Raw genomic sequence first — 17730 nt, 5'->3', positions numbered from 1 at the left:
TTGCCTTTCCTATGTACTTCTGCTAGTTCCCAGGTCTCTGGCAGATCTGCAGTTCCCTGTGAGCAGGCTGAGATGCAGGACCTGTGAGGGAGGCACCAGAGCCAGCTGGGCGCGAACCACGTGCCTGCACGGAGAGGCAGAGGGAAGTGGCAGTGACTGAACACCGACGCAGGCACCATCTGCCAGCCCAGCGGGACTCCCCAGCTTCGTTTGGTGCCAGAGACTCAGATTCAGGGTGATACACTGCAGAAGCGTCTCCTGCCCTCCGGCTCACCTAGGTGGGCTCGGATGAGGAGAAGCCCCCACGGGGTCACGGACACCCGCCTTCCACCAGCGCCCAGCGCACGGGGCCAGGCCGCGCCTCGGCGGCCCCCGCCCCCCTACGACTGCAGGCGGTGTCTGCGGGCGCCGCCGCTCCCTCTAGCGGGCGCCGCCGGCACTCGGCTGGGCGCGCCGGGCCGCGGGGTGTGAGGCGGCTGCGGCGGGCGGCGATGAAATTCCCGGGTTCCGTTCTCATCTCCCTCGTCCTCTTCGTGGCCGAGACGGCGACCGCGCTGTGCCTGAGCGGCGCGTACCGGGCGGCGGGGGACCGCATGTGGCAGTGGCTGACGCTGCTCTTCGCCCTGCTGCCCTGCGCTCTGGTGCAGCTCAGCCTGGTCTTCATCCACCGCGACGTGAGCCGCGACCGGCCGCTGGTACTGCTGCTGCACCTGCTGCAATTGGGGCCGCTCGTCAGGTCGGTGAGTGCCCCGCGGCCGCGTCTGCCCGGGGATGCTGATGTGTGTGTGTGTATTTTCCTTATTTCTGCTCTTAACATCCTGAGGCTGAGGGGCGCGGTGTTGCTGATATTCAGTAAACACTTAGCGGTGGGAAAAATAGGTTAAGTCCCCTCCGAGAGGCTGGTGGCAGCTCCTCCCCACAGAGCCTCATGGTGTGCTCCTTCCTTCTTTCTTCCCCTCTTTCTTCCCTTCTTTCTTCCCTCCTTTCTCTCCTTCTTTCTGTTGTATATTGTGTTTATTTCTTCTCCATATGGCTTTTTGCAAATGAGGTAAGCTGTCCGATCGTTGTGTTTGTTTGCTGCTGTGTTATCCCTATCTGCAGGCTCCAAGGTTACTTCCAAGAGAGAAAAGATTTTTTCCCTCAGCCTCTATTGCAAAACAGGGATAGCGAGGAGCCTGTCTGTGTGCGCTGAAAGTACCAGAAATGGTCTTGCAGAAAGTGAGTTTTTTTGCCCCAAATGGCTTTTGGAGTATTTTCAACCTAAGTTCAAACTGTGATGGAAAAGATCCTTAGGGGAAGAAAATGTCAGACAAAAAAAATTGCAAAGTAAGGGAAAAAAACGTCAGGTGAAAAATTGCAAAGCTGATGCAAACCTGTGACAGATCGTTTGCTGTGGGCTTTCATTTTAAATTTATGTTCAAATCTTGAAAAGGAAAATAAATATATATATATTAGTAGAGGTGTCCTCAACTTTTTGAAACTCCTTGACAGTGTTTGTCCACCAGATCTCTTTGATGAAAGATTTGTTGAGCTCAAACTAATTTTTCCTAGCTAACTAGTGATAGGACAAGAGCTTATGGCCTTAAGTTGTGCCAGGGAGGTTCAGGTTGGGTACTGAGAACAATTTCTTCTCAGAAAGAGCAGTGAGGCAGTGGCACAGGCTGCCCAGAGAGGCGGTGGAGTCACCGTCCCTGGAGGTGTTCCAGAACCATGTGGATATGGCACTGAGGGACATGGGCAGTGGGCATGGTGTGATGGGCTGCTGGTTGGACTAGGTGATCTTAGAGGTCTTCTTTTCCAACCTTAATGACTCTGACTGAAATGAAGGCAAGCAGCCTGGATATCACAGAACATCTTATACTTCACAAAAACATTGAATTCCTCCATAATCCTGGTGGTTTGTTTTTGCTTATGTTTTGAAGAGTTGCTGAGTTATGGACTTGGTTCTCTCTTGTTTATGAACTACATTGTTGAAGAGCTCTGGTTTACCAAGAGCTAAGAGCAACAAAATACTTGCATGTTTTTTGGAAAACAGGAGTGGAACCAAAGAGAAAACAACCAGTAAAACAACGGGGCCGCTAGTGATTTTTGTTCTTCTAAAATAGTTGCTAGAGGTTAAGACAGGAACAAATGAATGTCTTGTTGAGCTGTGAGATGTGAAGAAGGAAATAAAGGGCCTGCAGCAACAAATTAGAGGATTTTCTTTGTAGCTCTCTGGAAAAGTCATAGGCCTCCATCTCAGCCTTAACCAAGAATGATTTCACTTTCTGTTTCCTTCTCAATGGCAAGTCTATGTGTTGTCAACACAAGCCGTATCTTTCATAGAAAATGTTTTCTGCCGTGTCAGTGAACTCGCAGATGCAGTAAAAACAGTGGGCATCTGGAAGCCCTCTCATTTTCATGTGGGCTGCAGTGAATGTGAGTCACCAGCATTGCTCCTTCTCCAGGATTTTTTTTGTTTCCATTCAAAGAATCATTAAGGCTGACCTTAATGATTGACCTCCAAGATCATCTAGTCCTATCATGCACCTGCCACAATATTGCCCACTACACCATGCCTCCAAGTACTACATCTATATCCTTTCTTTAAATACCTCCAGGGACAGTGACTCCACCACCTCCCTGGGGAGCTTGTTCCAGTGCTTCCCCATTCTTCCTGAGAAGAAATTGTGATATCCAACCTGAACCTCACTTGGCACAATTTGAGGCCATTCCCTCTCATCCTATCACTGTTACCTGGGAGAAGAGACTGACCCTCACCTCGCCACAACCTCCTTTTAGGCAGATATAGGGAGTATTAAGGTCTCCCCTGAGCCTTCTCTTCTCCAGACTGAACAATCCCAATTCTTTTAGCCGCTCCCCATAAAATCCCTCGTCAACTTCATTGCTCATCTTTGGATGCACTCCAGGGCCTTGATGTCTTTCTTGTACTGAGGAGTCCAAAACTGAATACAGCACTCGAGGTGCAGCCTCACCAGTGCTGAGAACAGGATGACAGTCACCTCTCTGCTCCTGCTGACTGCACTATTTCTGATACAAACAAGGATGCCATTGGCCTAGGCACACCACTGGCTCACGTTCAGCTGAGCACTGACCAACACCCCCATATCCTTTTCCTCCATGCAGCTTTCCAGCCACTCTGCCCCAAGCCTGTAGTGTTGCCTGGGGTTGTGGTAGCCAAAGTACAGGAACCAGCACTTGGTCTTGTTGAACTTCATCCCATTGGCCTCAGCCCATCAAACCAACCTGTCCAGATCCCTCTGAAGGGCCATCCTATCCAACTTGGGCCTCCCTCCAATTTGATGTCACCTGCAAACTTATTGAGGGTGCACTCAGTTCCATCAAGCAGATCATCAATAAAGATGTTAAACAGGACAGAGATTCTCCTTAGCCCTTCTCTTATTGTTAATAGATTTGTAAAAACATTTTTTGTTTTCCTTTACCACAGTGATCTCCAGAAGGCTTGGAGGTGTTCCAGAGGTGTTGCAGTGTGCTTGGGTCACTGTTTCCAGCAGTGCAGTTTCCATACATGCAGTACAGGGTGACATGTTAGCCTGTCTCTCTAGACCCAGGATAACTGGAATAATGATTAATAAACAGAGGGCAGAATGATCATGTCACTTGACAAGCTTTCTTCTTGCTAAAGAACTCTGCAAATTAAAGGAAGAGTTTGATAGGAAACAGCCTCATTTAGAATCATAGAATCAGTAAGGTTGGAAAAGACCTCTAAGGGATCACGTAGTCCAATGTCTGCCCAACCCCAGCATGCCCACCGCCCACGTCCCTCAGTGCCACATCCACACGGTTCTTCAACACTTCCAGGACAGTGACTCCACCACCTCCCTGGGCAGCCTGTGCCACTGCCTCACCACTCTTTCTGGGAAGAAATTGTACCTAATATCCAGCCTGAACATCTCCTGGAGCAGCTTAGCTTCAGAGAAATGCATCTACTTGGATACAGCACGGAAGCATGGGAAGTTGAAGTCCTTGGTCGGAGAGGACAGTGAAGGTCTTTTTTTCCTCTTTCTCACCTTCTCTTCTGCAACAAAATGCTGTTGTGTGTCAGAAGAGGAAACAAATCACTTCTCATCAAGTGTATGTCTGTGCTGGGAATGCTGACATATTTTCAGCATATAAAACATCACCTTTCCCTGATTTGAGAAGTAGGCTTTCTGTCCTTCGTGGGCTGGAATGCAAACGGAGGGAATAGCTAGATGGAAAGCATTTGGCTGTATTATCGTATCAGTATGGCTTTTACTGTTGTGAACTGAAGAGAAACAATGTCCCTGCGGCCTTTTTGTCCCATCTGTGATACTTCGAATGGAAGAGCCCTACTGTTAGTCACCTGCTGCCTTGTTTCAGATGGGATTTTGGTTTATTTATGTGTCGACCCAATGTTGAATTGGTTGTTTTTGTTTTTACTTTTCTTCTCAAAGCTACTTACACTCAGTGGTTTCTAGGGGTCCCCAGCATGAAGCCTCACACTGTCCTCTGCATTTGATCCCTTGTTAGCAGGAATCCTGCACCTCACTGCCACAGTTTGGCATGCTTTGTGGGAGTGCTGGGTTAAATTAATTCAGATAGGACCCACGAACAGTAGAGCTGTCCAGGCTCTGTCCATTTGCAGCATCAGAAGGAAATGTTAAATAGCCTGGAGGATGTGCAAGATGGTATAATTCAATAGAGAGCAGCCTGTTTTGGCAGGCTTTAAATAGCTCACATTAGCTTTTTAACCATCTCTCTTGGATTTGTGAGATGATATGAGTTGTTTAATGGTTTTCTGTTCAGAGTCAAATACAGACAGCAATGCACTGGTTTATAGATAACCTGTGTATGTGTGTGATTTCTTCATAATCTTTGAAGTCAGACATCTATCTCCATTTCAATTTAATTTTTAGGGGAAAAAAATTTGGAGAAGAGTATCAATCGTGGTAGGAGAGAGAGCATATTTAGTTTAGCAAGCCAAATGGTCCAGATTATTTTGAATCCTCTCTATGACTGGGGAAAAAAAAACCACATCCTCTTACGAAACCTTCTTATGTGCCACCACCATCCTCAGACACCCACGCTCCACCTGTTCTGGAGGCACTCGCTGTCCTGCACTGAAATTAGGACACTTCACTCTTCTTGGAGAGGACACTTGCTGCACCTGAACTGTTTGCTTGCCCTTTTGGAATTCTTTCTCCCACTCCCCAGGAGGAACAGTTTCTCTATAAAGCCAAAGCAATTTGTAGAGTGAAGTTCCCAATACCCTCTGTGCCTGGACTGTAATCTTCAGAGCCAGAAAGATTACTTGCAGTAGTTGGCTGCAGCAAGGTGACAGCAGATTTTTAGGCACTGGGAGGGTCTTGCTGTGTTTCAGCTTGGTGCCACTTCTGAATGCTCCTGGATGCTTAGAAAATCTATGGATATTTTCTCTTGTGATTCTGTGATTCTGTGAAAATCTATGGATATTTTCTCTTGCCAGAAGAGTTTCTTTTACTATATAAAATAAATTACAACACAGCAGTTGATTTCAAATAATGGCCAATACCAATTAGAGATTAAATACGTTTTTCTTTTCTTCAGAAAAGACTGTGATGAGTTTTTTGGCTCACTGCTGGCTTCTCCCTGGCAGCCAGGGGCTGTCTCTGTTCTGTGCTCATTTGGAGAGCACCTAGAGCACAAATGTTGTCTCAAGACTTCAAGTGTTTCAGCAATTCCGGTAAATAATAACTGGATTTATTTTTGCTTGTGTATTGATCCTCACTTAGGATTTTGTTTAAAGATTTTGTTTAAGATTTTGTTGAAAGAACTCTTTGTGAAAAGACATGTCTGCCCTTTTCTATTCAGCGAGTTATTGATAGGTAAGGAGATGAACTATGGAATGCAGATTTTTAGCAAGTGAGCATGGCTGACAGCGTTGGTGCTATTACACCTCAAGTCAGCTGTATGTTGTTATTTCTTACTATCTGACTTTCTGAAGACAGCACTAGAGTGACATATCGATGAGAGGTTAGTGTTAGCTTGGTGGTGCCTCCTTCTGAGGAAAAGGAAGAGGAAAGCTAAGTGATTTCTGGTGTCTTGAAGTGCTTTGTTAGCTGAGTAGAGAGTCCTGCTCATAAGGAACATGCAATTAGGAGCTGGTTCTGTCTGCCAAATGAACTTCTCTTGTGGAGAAAACAAATTGAAAGCAAATATGAAACAGATCCATATAAAAAACACTGATGACTGTTTTCCCCAGAGTTTAATGGGATAAGGATATACACAACAGACTTTTGATGGGATCAGACCTCATTTCTAAAGACATAAGGAGAAGCAGAATGACATGCATGCATATGTACCATGTGGACAGCAGCAAAGGAGAGGGAGGAGGAGGTTTATAACTCTGCAAGAGGAGATTTTATGACTAAAGTTAGATTCTGGAGCTACAGAAAAATAAAGAATAGAGAAAATTATGTAAAAAAACTGCTGGTGGGCTGGAAGTGTCAGTCATTCATGTTTTGGGCACCTAGTTCAGCAGTCTGGAATTAAATAAGTACTGATAATGCTTCACAAATGTTGTGCAAAATGTTATCCCTTATGGGTGTTCTGTGACCTGCTTGATAGTTCAGAATAGCACAGGTTTAAAAAACTCTTTTCTGTGCAGACCTCCATTGGCAGTCAAGACTTTAGGAGAGCCAGCTAGCTCTACACTTCACAACTGTTGATGCATCTCCCTCTTTTCCAGATGGGGTGAATATGCTTAGAGCCTCTTCAGGTTGTTTTTCTTTCTTTATTCTTGAGCAGATGCATTAGGAGTCCAGGATGTGATGAGTCAGTGCGGATGGAAGGTAGGATCATGAGTGAGGAGCAAATCTTTATCTGACACAGATAAGTAATTCTGTAGGAGCAAGAAGTCTTTGCACACCTAGCTAAAGAAAATGAATTTGTTAGAAATGGAGTTATCAGAGAAATCCATTTGTACAATGGTTGTGAGCACACCTGGATAGACCTCTCAAATGGACATTTGCTCTTAGAGCACTTGTTAAAGAGGGGGAGTTCCGTATCTTCATTGCACACTCTTCATACCACCATTATTTTGCCTGAACTGAAATCCCACACATCCATGATTCAAAGAGGGAACAAGGTGCTCGTTCTCAGTAGGCATATAAGGATAGGATCATTCCTCCTACAGACTGTGTGGAAGATGAATGTGTTGCTGCTGAATCACTCTTTGCAGACACCATCAGTGTCCTTGAAAAAGTTTAGCTGTTCCCTCTGCCAAGATTTGGCAGCAGGGGAGAAAGCAGAACATCTTTTTCTCGCCTCTTAATTTTTGGTTAAGAGTATTTTTTTTTTTTTCTTCTTATATTGAAGTAATTTTAGCTCCTTCTGAGCCCTTGTCTTTCATTGCTTTGCATCCAGTGAAACTTTCCATCTGAAGGCCTTTTGCCATGGATGAGTGCCTTTTGGAGGGCCCTAAGCATCCCTGACTTGGAGGGACAGTTTCTGCAGAACTTGGGATGTCCCATTCGTTTTCCTCCTGAGCAGCAATGAACAATGAGCAATTGGGTCTCCTCTGGAGTTCCCCATTCTGAAGGAGACCTCTAAGCAGTTGCTTAGGCTGTAGTGGAAGCTGGAGTCTTGAATGTGTTTGTCATCGGCCCCAAAAAGCATGACCTCCAGAAACACTCCTGTGTAGGGTGGTTAGTGCTCAGGAGAAGATGAGCATCACTACTTAGGTAATTCGAGTCCTTGTGCATGTCATTTTTATTGCTCCGTTGTTCAGTTGTAAGTCCCCTCTGGCTGTAAGGTGTGCTGGTCAGACCATTTATTTCACACTGAACTGGAAATGTGTGCTCTCCTACATGGGCATAAAATTTCCCATCACAAACATGGAATTTAGTGTACAGCTACTTAATACCTAGCTAATAAATAAAAATCATGTGCTTGCTCCAAAACCCATCTTTATGTTGATTATAGTATTTACTATAGTGACTAGTCCTGTGAATCTTATCACCTCTTTTATGGGATTACTGCATGTCTAATGAGTCCCTAGACTGTGTCTTGCTTCTGATCATGCACTGCAAGAGTTCAGAAGCTGATGCTGAGATCTCATTTTCCTTAATAGCTTCAGACTGTCCTCAGCTCAGGATGAATAGATGGCTGTGAATTCTAAGTGAGTTATAAATGTTTGGGTTCTTTCTTTCGGAACAGAATCAATTTGTTGCTTTCAGAATCTGTATCGAGTTCATAAGCTGTTGTGCTTTATTAATTTGTCACACTTCACTTTTGGCTGTACTGATTCTTTCACGTGGAACAAAGCTGGCAGGGTTTGAAGGTTTAACAAGGGGACAATAGAATGTCATCACTGTGAATGAAGGCTCCAATGCACCAGGCCCTTCACATAGCTTTAGTGATGATAGCAGCTGAAGCTCAGTGAATTGAGGATAGTACTACAGGGCATTGAAGCTGCCCTCCATCTGGAATAGCTGAATTGCTATGACCCATTTAGGGGGGAAAATGAATTTTTATCAGGGCTGCTTTTCAGTTCAGTCTGTGTGCTGACATAGATGCTAAATAGGCAATTGTTCTTGGGGAGAAAAAGTGAAAAGAAAATGAAGTTAAAAGTAATAGTCTCAGGCAAGCATAACTCCATGCTTTGTAATTGTGAGATACTTCAAATAAAGTTTATCTTCTGTTTATACATTACAAAAACTCTTGGGTTTAATGTGACCTACAGAAGACTCAAATACTCTATTCCAGCAGCTATTATCTTGAAGGCAACCAGATGGATTTGATGAACCTCAGTAAGGCACAATGGAAAGAAAAAAGATGACAAGTCCAGCCATGGGAGGAGCTGTGACCAGAAGTGATACCAGAGAGTGTTCTCACAGATGAGGTTTCCTCTCACTTGAGGTTCTCTATCAGCAGGGAGAGATCTTCAGCATAAGCCAGCCTTCATTAGTTGTGCAGCTTGTGCATCCGTTCTTTCTAATTTTGAAGTCTGTAACAGTGTTAGGCATAAAAGACAAAATATGTTCTGTCCACATTGTGTTTGGGAGATTTTTATTTTTTTCAATATTCAAAATTCAATATTTTTTCAATATCACTTATCCACTTCTCCACTAGAGACCCTGTATCTTCAGGAACCTATACAAAAATGGAGCATTTCTGTTCCCTTTCTTTGTCTATACCTTAGTAGATACTTGCTTGTTACTACTCCTCTGATAATGTTGACTGTTCCCCTGAGTGTTTCAGGTCCTGCTTGTTGCTGAAGCCCATCCTTGACACTTTCATATCACACAACTCTCTTAGAATTGTGTCTGTAAAATTTTTCCAGGTCTGAAAATGGTCATTGGAAAACAATTTCAGAGATTTTCAGAAATCTCCCTGAGGCAGTATTGTCTTCTTTAGAACTCAGGTTGACTAATTTCCCTCACTGCAATAACACTTGTTGATGCCAGTCCTCTTGGCCCTTTTTCATTCTCTCCCTAACATATGGATTATTCTCTGTATGTGGGTAGAGGCAGCACGTAATAAAACTATGTTAAAACTATATCTGATTTATAAAGAGGAATGTATGCACTGGCACTTTCTTTCCTTGAAAATTAATGTGTGGCATTATGTAAACAAGGGGGTTTGGTTCACCTGTATTTAAAGAGCAAGAAGATGCAGCAACTGGAAACACTGCATCTTCTTGGAATATTCTTGCAATACTGGCATTTATGTTCCTTAAATGTTGCAGTAAATCTAAGGAAATAGAAGGAATAAAGCTCCTATTTATATGTCTTCTTAAAATAGGCTAATATGAGTTGTGAGATGCTAAACTATTGTTCTCATTACTGCTGCTATTGCTTGTTGGCTCCTTTTTGGAATCACTGCTTGCTAAAGCAAAGTTTGAGTCCAACTGTGTTTGCAGTGCTTGTACCCACTTGTACTCTGAGCCTCCCTCCAGTTTCTTGAGATGTTCTGCTTAGGGCAGAGATATGAGAAAGAGTTTTATTGATCACAGCTGTATGCTTAACACTGGAAGACATGAGAATCTGAAGAAACACCTTCTGCTTGAATGCTATATTGGGAAGTTGTAAACATTGGGGATGACTAGTCCAAGAACTTGAATAGGACAGCAGGAGGCAAGGGTGGCTCAGAGGAAGCAGCCAAACCTCTCATTCTCAAGTATTCTTGCTAGCAGCTCAGAGGACATTCCCAGATTCTTGTCCTCTCATCACAGTAGATCATGTTTTGCATAGCAAAGTCTGTCTTATTGCAAATGTACCAAAAGGAGAAAATGTGCAGTTTGTTCTGTTTGGAAAAAAAAAAAAAAAGAAAAAGAAAAAAAAAAGAAAAAAAAAAAAAAGATGACAATGGCTTAGTATGTCATGGCTTAAAATACTAACTGGTGAGAAGACGTATGCTTTAATTCCTGTTTTCCTGTTACTCTATTTACTAACTTGCTTATAGGTGCGTGGAAGTCTTTTACATTTACTTCCATGCCGGCAGAGTTGAAGAGCCCTATGTCAGCATCACGAAGAAGAGGCAGATGCCCAAGGATGGGTACTCAGAAGAAGTTGAGAAGGAAGTGGGCCAGGCTGAAGGCAAGCTGTGTACCCACAGGTCTGCATTCAGCAGGGCCTCTGTGATCCAGGCATTCCTTGGCTCAGCGCCACAGCTCACACTCCAGCTCTACATCTGCGTCCTGCAGCAGGAGATCACGGCTGCCAGAAGTAGGTAGAGCTGTTGTTACCACCTTCATATTTTGGTGGGTGTCTTAGTTTCATCTGGGACAGAATTGTTTTCTTTAGGCTGTCTGGTATGATGCTCTGTTTTGGTTCTAGGAGATAAATAATGTTGATAACACACTGATGTTTATAGTTGCTGCTAAGCAGTATTGTACAGAGCCAAGGCTGTTCAACCAAAGGGCCCAAGGAGCTTGGAGGGGAACAGAATCAGGACAGCTGACTTAAACTGGCCAAAGGGATATTCCATACCACAGGACATTATGTGGAAGGAGTTCTGAAGAGGGTGGGAATTCTTCTGCCTCTCTTCCACTGCTGGGGGGCTAGCTGTGCTTTGGTCAGGGGTTAGTGATGAATTGCTTGTGCATCACTTTTTATATGCATTCATATATATATATATATATATATATATATATATATATATAACCTATTATCCTTTTTTCTGTCTTAGTAAATAGTTCTATCTCTATCGTTTTTTTATTCCTGACTTTCTCCCCCATCCCACTGGCAAGGGGGGCAGCAAGCAAAAGACTGTGTAGTTGCTGGGTCACCTGCCACGTTAAACCACAGCCTGTCCTTTAGATAAACCTTTGTCAATGCTATGTCTTTCTTGTGTAGTTCATGGCATACATGAATTTCTCTGGATGATCAGATACTTACGAGTGTCTGACATTCTTCAAAACTGTCATTTCTTTGTCTGCAAAGAATGTAATATGAGGAGTAAATTGCTGAAGTAAAATAAAGTCTGAAGGTTTGTGATAAGAACCATGAAGATAAAGCTTCAGTAACTGTTTAGCATGAAGTGCATAGATGTTATTTACACTGATAATCTCAAGAGGTGAATTTCCTCCCATTTAAAAATAAAATTTTTCAGCTGATTAAAGAAAAAAGCATCTTTAATTGTAGCAGTGTTTGTTGTCTCCAAGAAAGGAAGTTTTGTTTATATGATTTTTTTTTCAACTTGCTACTATTTATAATATCACTTTCCTAATGGGCATGAATTGTGCTTTCTGGGTGGTCTTGCCAGATGTCTTAAGATTCTTTCACAGTGGCTTTTCTTTAGCTCGTGAAGCTCTGATAAAGGAGTACATTTTTCATTGTTTGAATGTGTTTCAAGTATTTTTGATTATTAATAGTTTTTAAGTGTTGAAGTTGTATCTGAAGGAAAAGGTTTTGATATCCATGTGTCTTGCACTAGGTAAGAATGTTCCCATTTTTTCCGGGGTTCTGAACAGCTGTTTAGAAAATTATATAAAGTAGCATAAGATACTCATCTGAATCATATAATTCTTATGAGTGTAAGATATTAGTAATATTATATTTGTGATGTAGCTCACCCAGAGGAGAAATTCACCCTCTTACCAACTTCTGAGGTGAGAAAAAAACTGGGTCTTGAAAAGATTCAAGATAACAACAACAACAACAAAAGTAGAATACTGCCTCCCTGAGTGATACTGTGAGAGAAGTATCACTTTCTGCGAGTAGGCAGGAAGAAGAGCAATGCCATGTTTATAGGAGCTGCTAGAAGACTTCGGGTTGTTCCAGAGGAAGCTACTTTCCTTTATGAAATGTTTCTTCTTGTTTGAGATAAGTAAAAGCTACAATATTGTCACTCTTCAGTATTTCCCTTTGTGGTTGCCTCCAACTGTCTTTATCACAGGCTTTAGAAGCAATGTTTGAACCAGTGGTAGTATTAAACCAGAGTATGCATGGGCTGGTTTGTATCCATTGAAAAGTGCCTTTTTCAAAGGCTTGAGTTAATAAGGCAAGTTTGAGATTGATTGAGATTCATCCTTAAAATGAAATCAGGTAGTAAGCTGAATATTTATCGTCTTAGCAAAGCAGAAGACAAGCTGAGTTCCAGGACAGAAGCATGCTTTCTCCAGTAGATGTGTGTGTTCATGTGGTTTGCTTGTTTTGTGCTTTTGGTTTTTAAATTCTGAGAGCATTCTTATGGTTAATTAGCTCATAGAGGTTATTTGTTCTCTCACAGCTCTCAAACGAACACGAAAATAGAGGGAAGGTGTTGAAAGGAGCCACAGGAGTGGCTTTGGCCATAGTGGTATTCTTGACTCCATTTGATTGCTCTTTCACTTTTAGACAATGTTTTCTGAAGCATAAAGCTTAAAAAATCTCAGCTCAACTGTACTGCTGTAAGAGAGATGTTTAAAAATGCACATTAAAAATGCAAGTGTGAAACAAGCAAATGCATTACCTTTTCAGAGAACATAAGGTACAAAATCACAATATAAAGTGGCTTTTTTTTTCTGGTTTGCTGAGTGCTATTTAAAATTCAGATGTAAAGGAGTAATTAATTATTTCTCCAAAGTAATTCAAAGTATTTGATGATTAGCATAGGAGAGAGGTTAGCTAAAAGGATAGAGAAAATCGTGTGAAAAGTTATCAGAGATCCCTAAATACACTAGTTTCTTTCAAACTCACGATCAGAAATCAGTAATTTTAATCAGAAGAAAAACTGATAGTCACAGTTAAATAGCTATAGCAAAGTAGGCAATCCAGTTCATGTGTTGGATAATGACAAAAACTAACTGAAGGCTGTGGCAAGCACTAGTTTTTAAACATTACAGAAGTAATTGACATAATCAAGAAGTGCCAATTCTGTTTATCTTGTTTTATCTGGTGCAGTACAGTGCTCTGTAGTGAGACCATTTAGCTTGGTTACTTTCATTCAAACTCTAAAAGAACAACAAAATCATTTTTACTGTGCTTGTGTGATTTGCATTTGAAGAGCTCCTTGCATGCAAACAGTGCAAAGTTTGAAACTGAAAGTATTGAATGAAGGTGCCTAAAATTGGTCCCCTAAATCAGCTATTCAGCATATTGGTAAAAACAGTGAAGGAAGCATGCAAATACTGACAAAACCAAGCATAGCTAGCACTTCTGAACACTGAGATATTTCTCTGTTAATTCTGTTTGTCCAGGGCCTACACATTCATATCCTACTTAGGTCAGAATCGTTCTCCCGTTTTGCAGCTGAGCTGTATAATTGCCAAAGACAGTACACGTACAAACAGAGCTGGTGGTGGGGAGATGCTCATGATTGTTCTGTGCATCTTCTCTATCTGCTTGGAAAAGTAATAAGTGGGGACCAAAGTCGGAGGAAGGGTTAGAGTAAAAACCCAGAAATGGATACACAGAGTGGATATATTTTTTACTGGGAATCCCCAGAAGTGCCATGAAGACAACATCTCTGCACTATGGTGATGCAATGTCTTCTGCAGAACTGATCATTCTGGTTTGTCTTTTCTCTTTGTAGGTGTTTTTATGGTCCTTTCTCTTCTGTCAATTGTATATGGCGCCTTACGCTGCAACATCTTGGCTATTAAGATTAAATACGATGATTATGATGTCAGTGTGAAACCAGCTGCCTACCTCTGCATATTCATGTGGAGAAGCTTTGAGATTGCTACACGCGTTACGGTGTTGGTCCTTTTCAGCTCAGTCCTTCAGATCTGGACTCTCCCTGTTGTGCTAGTGAATTTCTTTGGTTTTTTCTTTTATCCATGGATTCTCTTCTGGCAAAGCAAGTCCCCATTTCCTGAGAACATAGAGAAGGCACTGAGCAGGGTTGGCACTACTATTGTCTTGTGCCTTCTTACCTTCTTGTATGCAGGCATTAATATGTTCTGCTGGTCGGCAGTGCAGGTGAAGCTCAATGATCCTGACTTAATTAACAAATCCCAAAATTGGTACCGATTGACTGTGTATTATATGCTGAGATTCATCGAGAATGCATTCCTCCTGCTGATGTGGTACATCTATAAAACCGATATCTACTTATATGTCTGCGCCCCGTTGTTGGTCTTGCAGCTCCTGATAGCTTACTGTATGGCTATCCTCTTCATGTTGGTGTTCTACCAATTCTGCCACCCATGCAAAAAACTGTTCTCATCCAGCATTACCGAAGGTTTGCTGTCCTGTTTCATGTTCTGCTTTCTTTGCAAGTCTCCCAAATCCTCCAGCTTGACAGACAAAGCGGATTTGAAATCATCTGAAAATGCTGATGAATCACAGAGCAGTAACAAGACAATAGATTCTCCGAATGGGAATCCTCATCAAAGTGTTTCTTCCAATGCCTAGTTCAACTGGAAGCAAGTCTGTGCCTTTGGAACGTGGCAGATCAGCTGCTGGGAATGTTGGGCCTCATGGATATTGTGTCTTGTGGATGGGATTTCTTTCTTGCAGGTGTACACTGCATGACAAGTGACAAGCCTACCTTTGTGGAAAACTGAGTTTGGGTACGTGTACCTGACTGTCTGTGTATGGACATAGGGAGCAGTCATTGTTTGTAGACTTCTGTTTCAGATTTTTATTTTTGCACATAGGTTTATTATCCTGTGCCTATTTTAAAATCATTATAGAAGACATCCTTTAAAAACTAGCCTGATTCTCATCTTACTCAGGAAATCTGAGGATGGAAGGAAGCGCGTTTCAATTCAGAAAGGATGTCATTATGGCATGTCACCCTCACACAGACACAGAGCATAGTCTTTGACTTTAAACTGACTATAGCTGTGGTCTGCTTTGATTGAATTGCAGACTACACTCTAAGCAATGTGATAAAATAATGCTTCTCTCTGTGGCGCAAGAATTTGACTTCTACAATGCACAGTATCCTAGGTTGCCAAGAAAACAGCTAATTAGCTAGCACTAATGCTGAAATATGACTGTTACTGAGAGTGGACAGAGGGGTTATTGGCTTATGCACTATCTTACTCTTCATATTTGCTGCTTGCTACTAAGGGAATTAAATTGAGCACAGTAAGCGTAATGTTCTGGAACAGTTTGGTGTACTGACAGCACTTAAATACTACTTCAGTATCTGTGGTACTCTGGTATTAGGGTGGCGTTCACTTCACATAGCTTGAGATATCTTCGAGTTTGATCGATAGTGTGAACTAGTCAGCTAGGGGCTCTCCAAGAAATATCTCCAGTGAGTGATTCAGCCTTTCTGAAAATGTTGGCTTAGGTGACATGAATCATTCTCTGAAGACCTACTGCTCTGTGTTAACCATATGTCTTGACAGCTGATTTGACTATCTCTCCATTTCAGATGGCTAAAGTTAGAAAAGACAAGTGCTCTTCTGACGGTCGGAGGGGTTGGTAGCACATGAAGCAGGTGCTTTTGAGATAGCTCCTTTCTGACACTGTATTGTGGCTGGTTTGGTATCAGTAGTGCAAACCCTCTGGCATCTTTTACCTCATAAGTACTACTGGCTTGAAGTCTAAAAGAAAGAAAATGGAAGTTGTTGACTTTTTCTTCTATGCACTATATCACCACAAATGAAAGTGTTTCTGTATTTTGCAAATCACTAAAACTTTAGCAGGTGGATAACCAAGAAGTACAATTTAGTGGAATTACAAAACAATACAGCTGTATTTACAAGGAGTAAGTGAAAGCGTTTTGCACTTTGGTTACTTAGCACTTTGAGTTTCTTCTGTACTTGACACATTGTGACTACTGTTGAAGAGAAAATAATTCATGATTCAAAGTACCTTCTCGTGCCTCAGCTTAACTTCCAACCTGCTGTCATGGAGAATGTGAAGTTCTTAGGTAGGGATCAGATCGACACCATTTTATTAGACATGTCTCAAGTTGGGGTCTGAAGTCATTTGTAATGGGATTGTAATGGGATGAAGTACTGCAAAGATCTAAGCTGTTTTTATTTTTTTGTTTACTGCACTGTAAATGAAATGTCTTCCTACTTCTGTTTTATAATGGAGTTATGTTTTTTCAATTTGCTTGATGTGTGTATGTATGTGTGCTATATAATTAAATTATTGGTGGGTGTAATGTGAGTTTCTGGTGTGAGCTTACCATAGGAACATAGCTCACGTATTTGGGGAAGGCACCAAATATCTCTGCTCTAGTTTCTCTCTCTGAGAAGCATTAGAATGGTGAAGCGATTCCTTGAAAACATGACAGTATTTCTCTCTACTTCTATACAAAAAGGATATGTACAGTATTTCCATGTACGTTTGAAAAGAGTGGGAACTTCACAAACCTCAGCTAGTGTTATGCTTCAGGTAAGTCAACAATAGCAGAATTATGCAGCTGGGAGTTCAGTATGTGTGTGTAGTGGGTACCATTTAACTTCACATACTAATGATGGATGCTAACGTGTATACATGTTTTTAGAGAATGTGCCATATTACTTCCTATTTTTATAACAGCATCCTCAAATGCATGCATAGAAGCCTGAAGATTTAAATCATTATGAGAAAAAGATTGTTTGGGTTATATTGCTGTTACATGGCTTTGCCATAGTTGTGCATACCAGCCAAATGCAGTTAAACACTCCATCAACATGAGTGCCATTGCTTTAGCTGTGCCTCATGTCTCCTCAGCATCAACTGCTGATTGACTAGCAGTATCGTGCTCTGTGTATGTTCTGATCTTGTGGTGCTGCCACTGCTGAAGAGAGAGACAAAGATGTTCTGTTGCATTAAGACCAGTATTGTACAAACAAGCTTATGTTTCTAAAGTGTCCCATAATGTGAGGAAATGCTTTTTGTGTGACAATCTAGATAGTGTTGTTATCAATACACTCAGTGGCTGCACTGGGAGAAGGATCGTATTAGCTAGGAAAGATGTAAGTGTTTGAATGAGTGATGTCTTAATGCAAGTTTACCATTGTTTTTAAGTGTTACAGGTGTACGTGTCACTGAAAAGGTACAGGGCTAATGTTAAAAACTTCATTCACTTCAGTAGTCCTGAGTCACACAAAGGATTGCTCGGTAAGGATTGTTCATGTAAATGAGTATGCAAGATCTAGAACACAGAACATAGGTTTTCTTTTATACTTGTAAAACAACACATTAAAATGTTGAAAAACAAACTTAAATTGTGTTGGTGTCCATTCTTAATACAGGCTTTTAGAAGTCCAAGCTAAAGGTTATATAGTATGCCGTCAGCTGTACCACACAGAACAAAAGATGTTTTTATGCAAATCTGACAGAATAATAATCTGATTGATTTGGGAGTTCTTCATCCAAAATCAGGGTGCAT

General features: G+C 41.8%; 1 protein-coding gene across 1 annotated transcript; it reads left to right on the top strand.

Moving 5' to 3' along the window:
• Positions 1-148: 148 nt before the first annotated feature.
• XK (X-linked Kx blood group antigen, Kell and VPS13A binding protein) lies at positions 149-17560 on the top strand. The gene is made up of 3 exons (XM_019612006.3): positions 149-736; positions 10426-10688; positions 13978-17560. The coding sequence occupies exons 1-3, from the start codon at positions 492-494 to the stop codon at positions 14799-14801; spliced, it is 1332 nt and encodes a 443-aa protein (XP_019467551.3). The 5' UTR covers positions 149-491; the 3' UTR covers positions 14802-17560.
• The last annotated feature ends 170 nt before the right edge of the window (positions 17561-17730 follow it).

Source organism: Meleagris gallopavo, chromosome 1 (assembly GCF_905368555.1).
Source record: "Meleagris gallopavo chromosome 1, MGAL_WU_HG_1.1, whole genome shotgun sequence".
Taxonomy (NCBI): Eukaryota; Metazoa; Chordata; class Aves; order Galliformes; family Phasianidae; genus Meleagris; species Meleagris gallopavo.
This window is presented reverse-complemented; position numbering and strand designations above follow the sequence as displayed.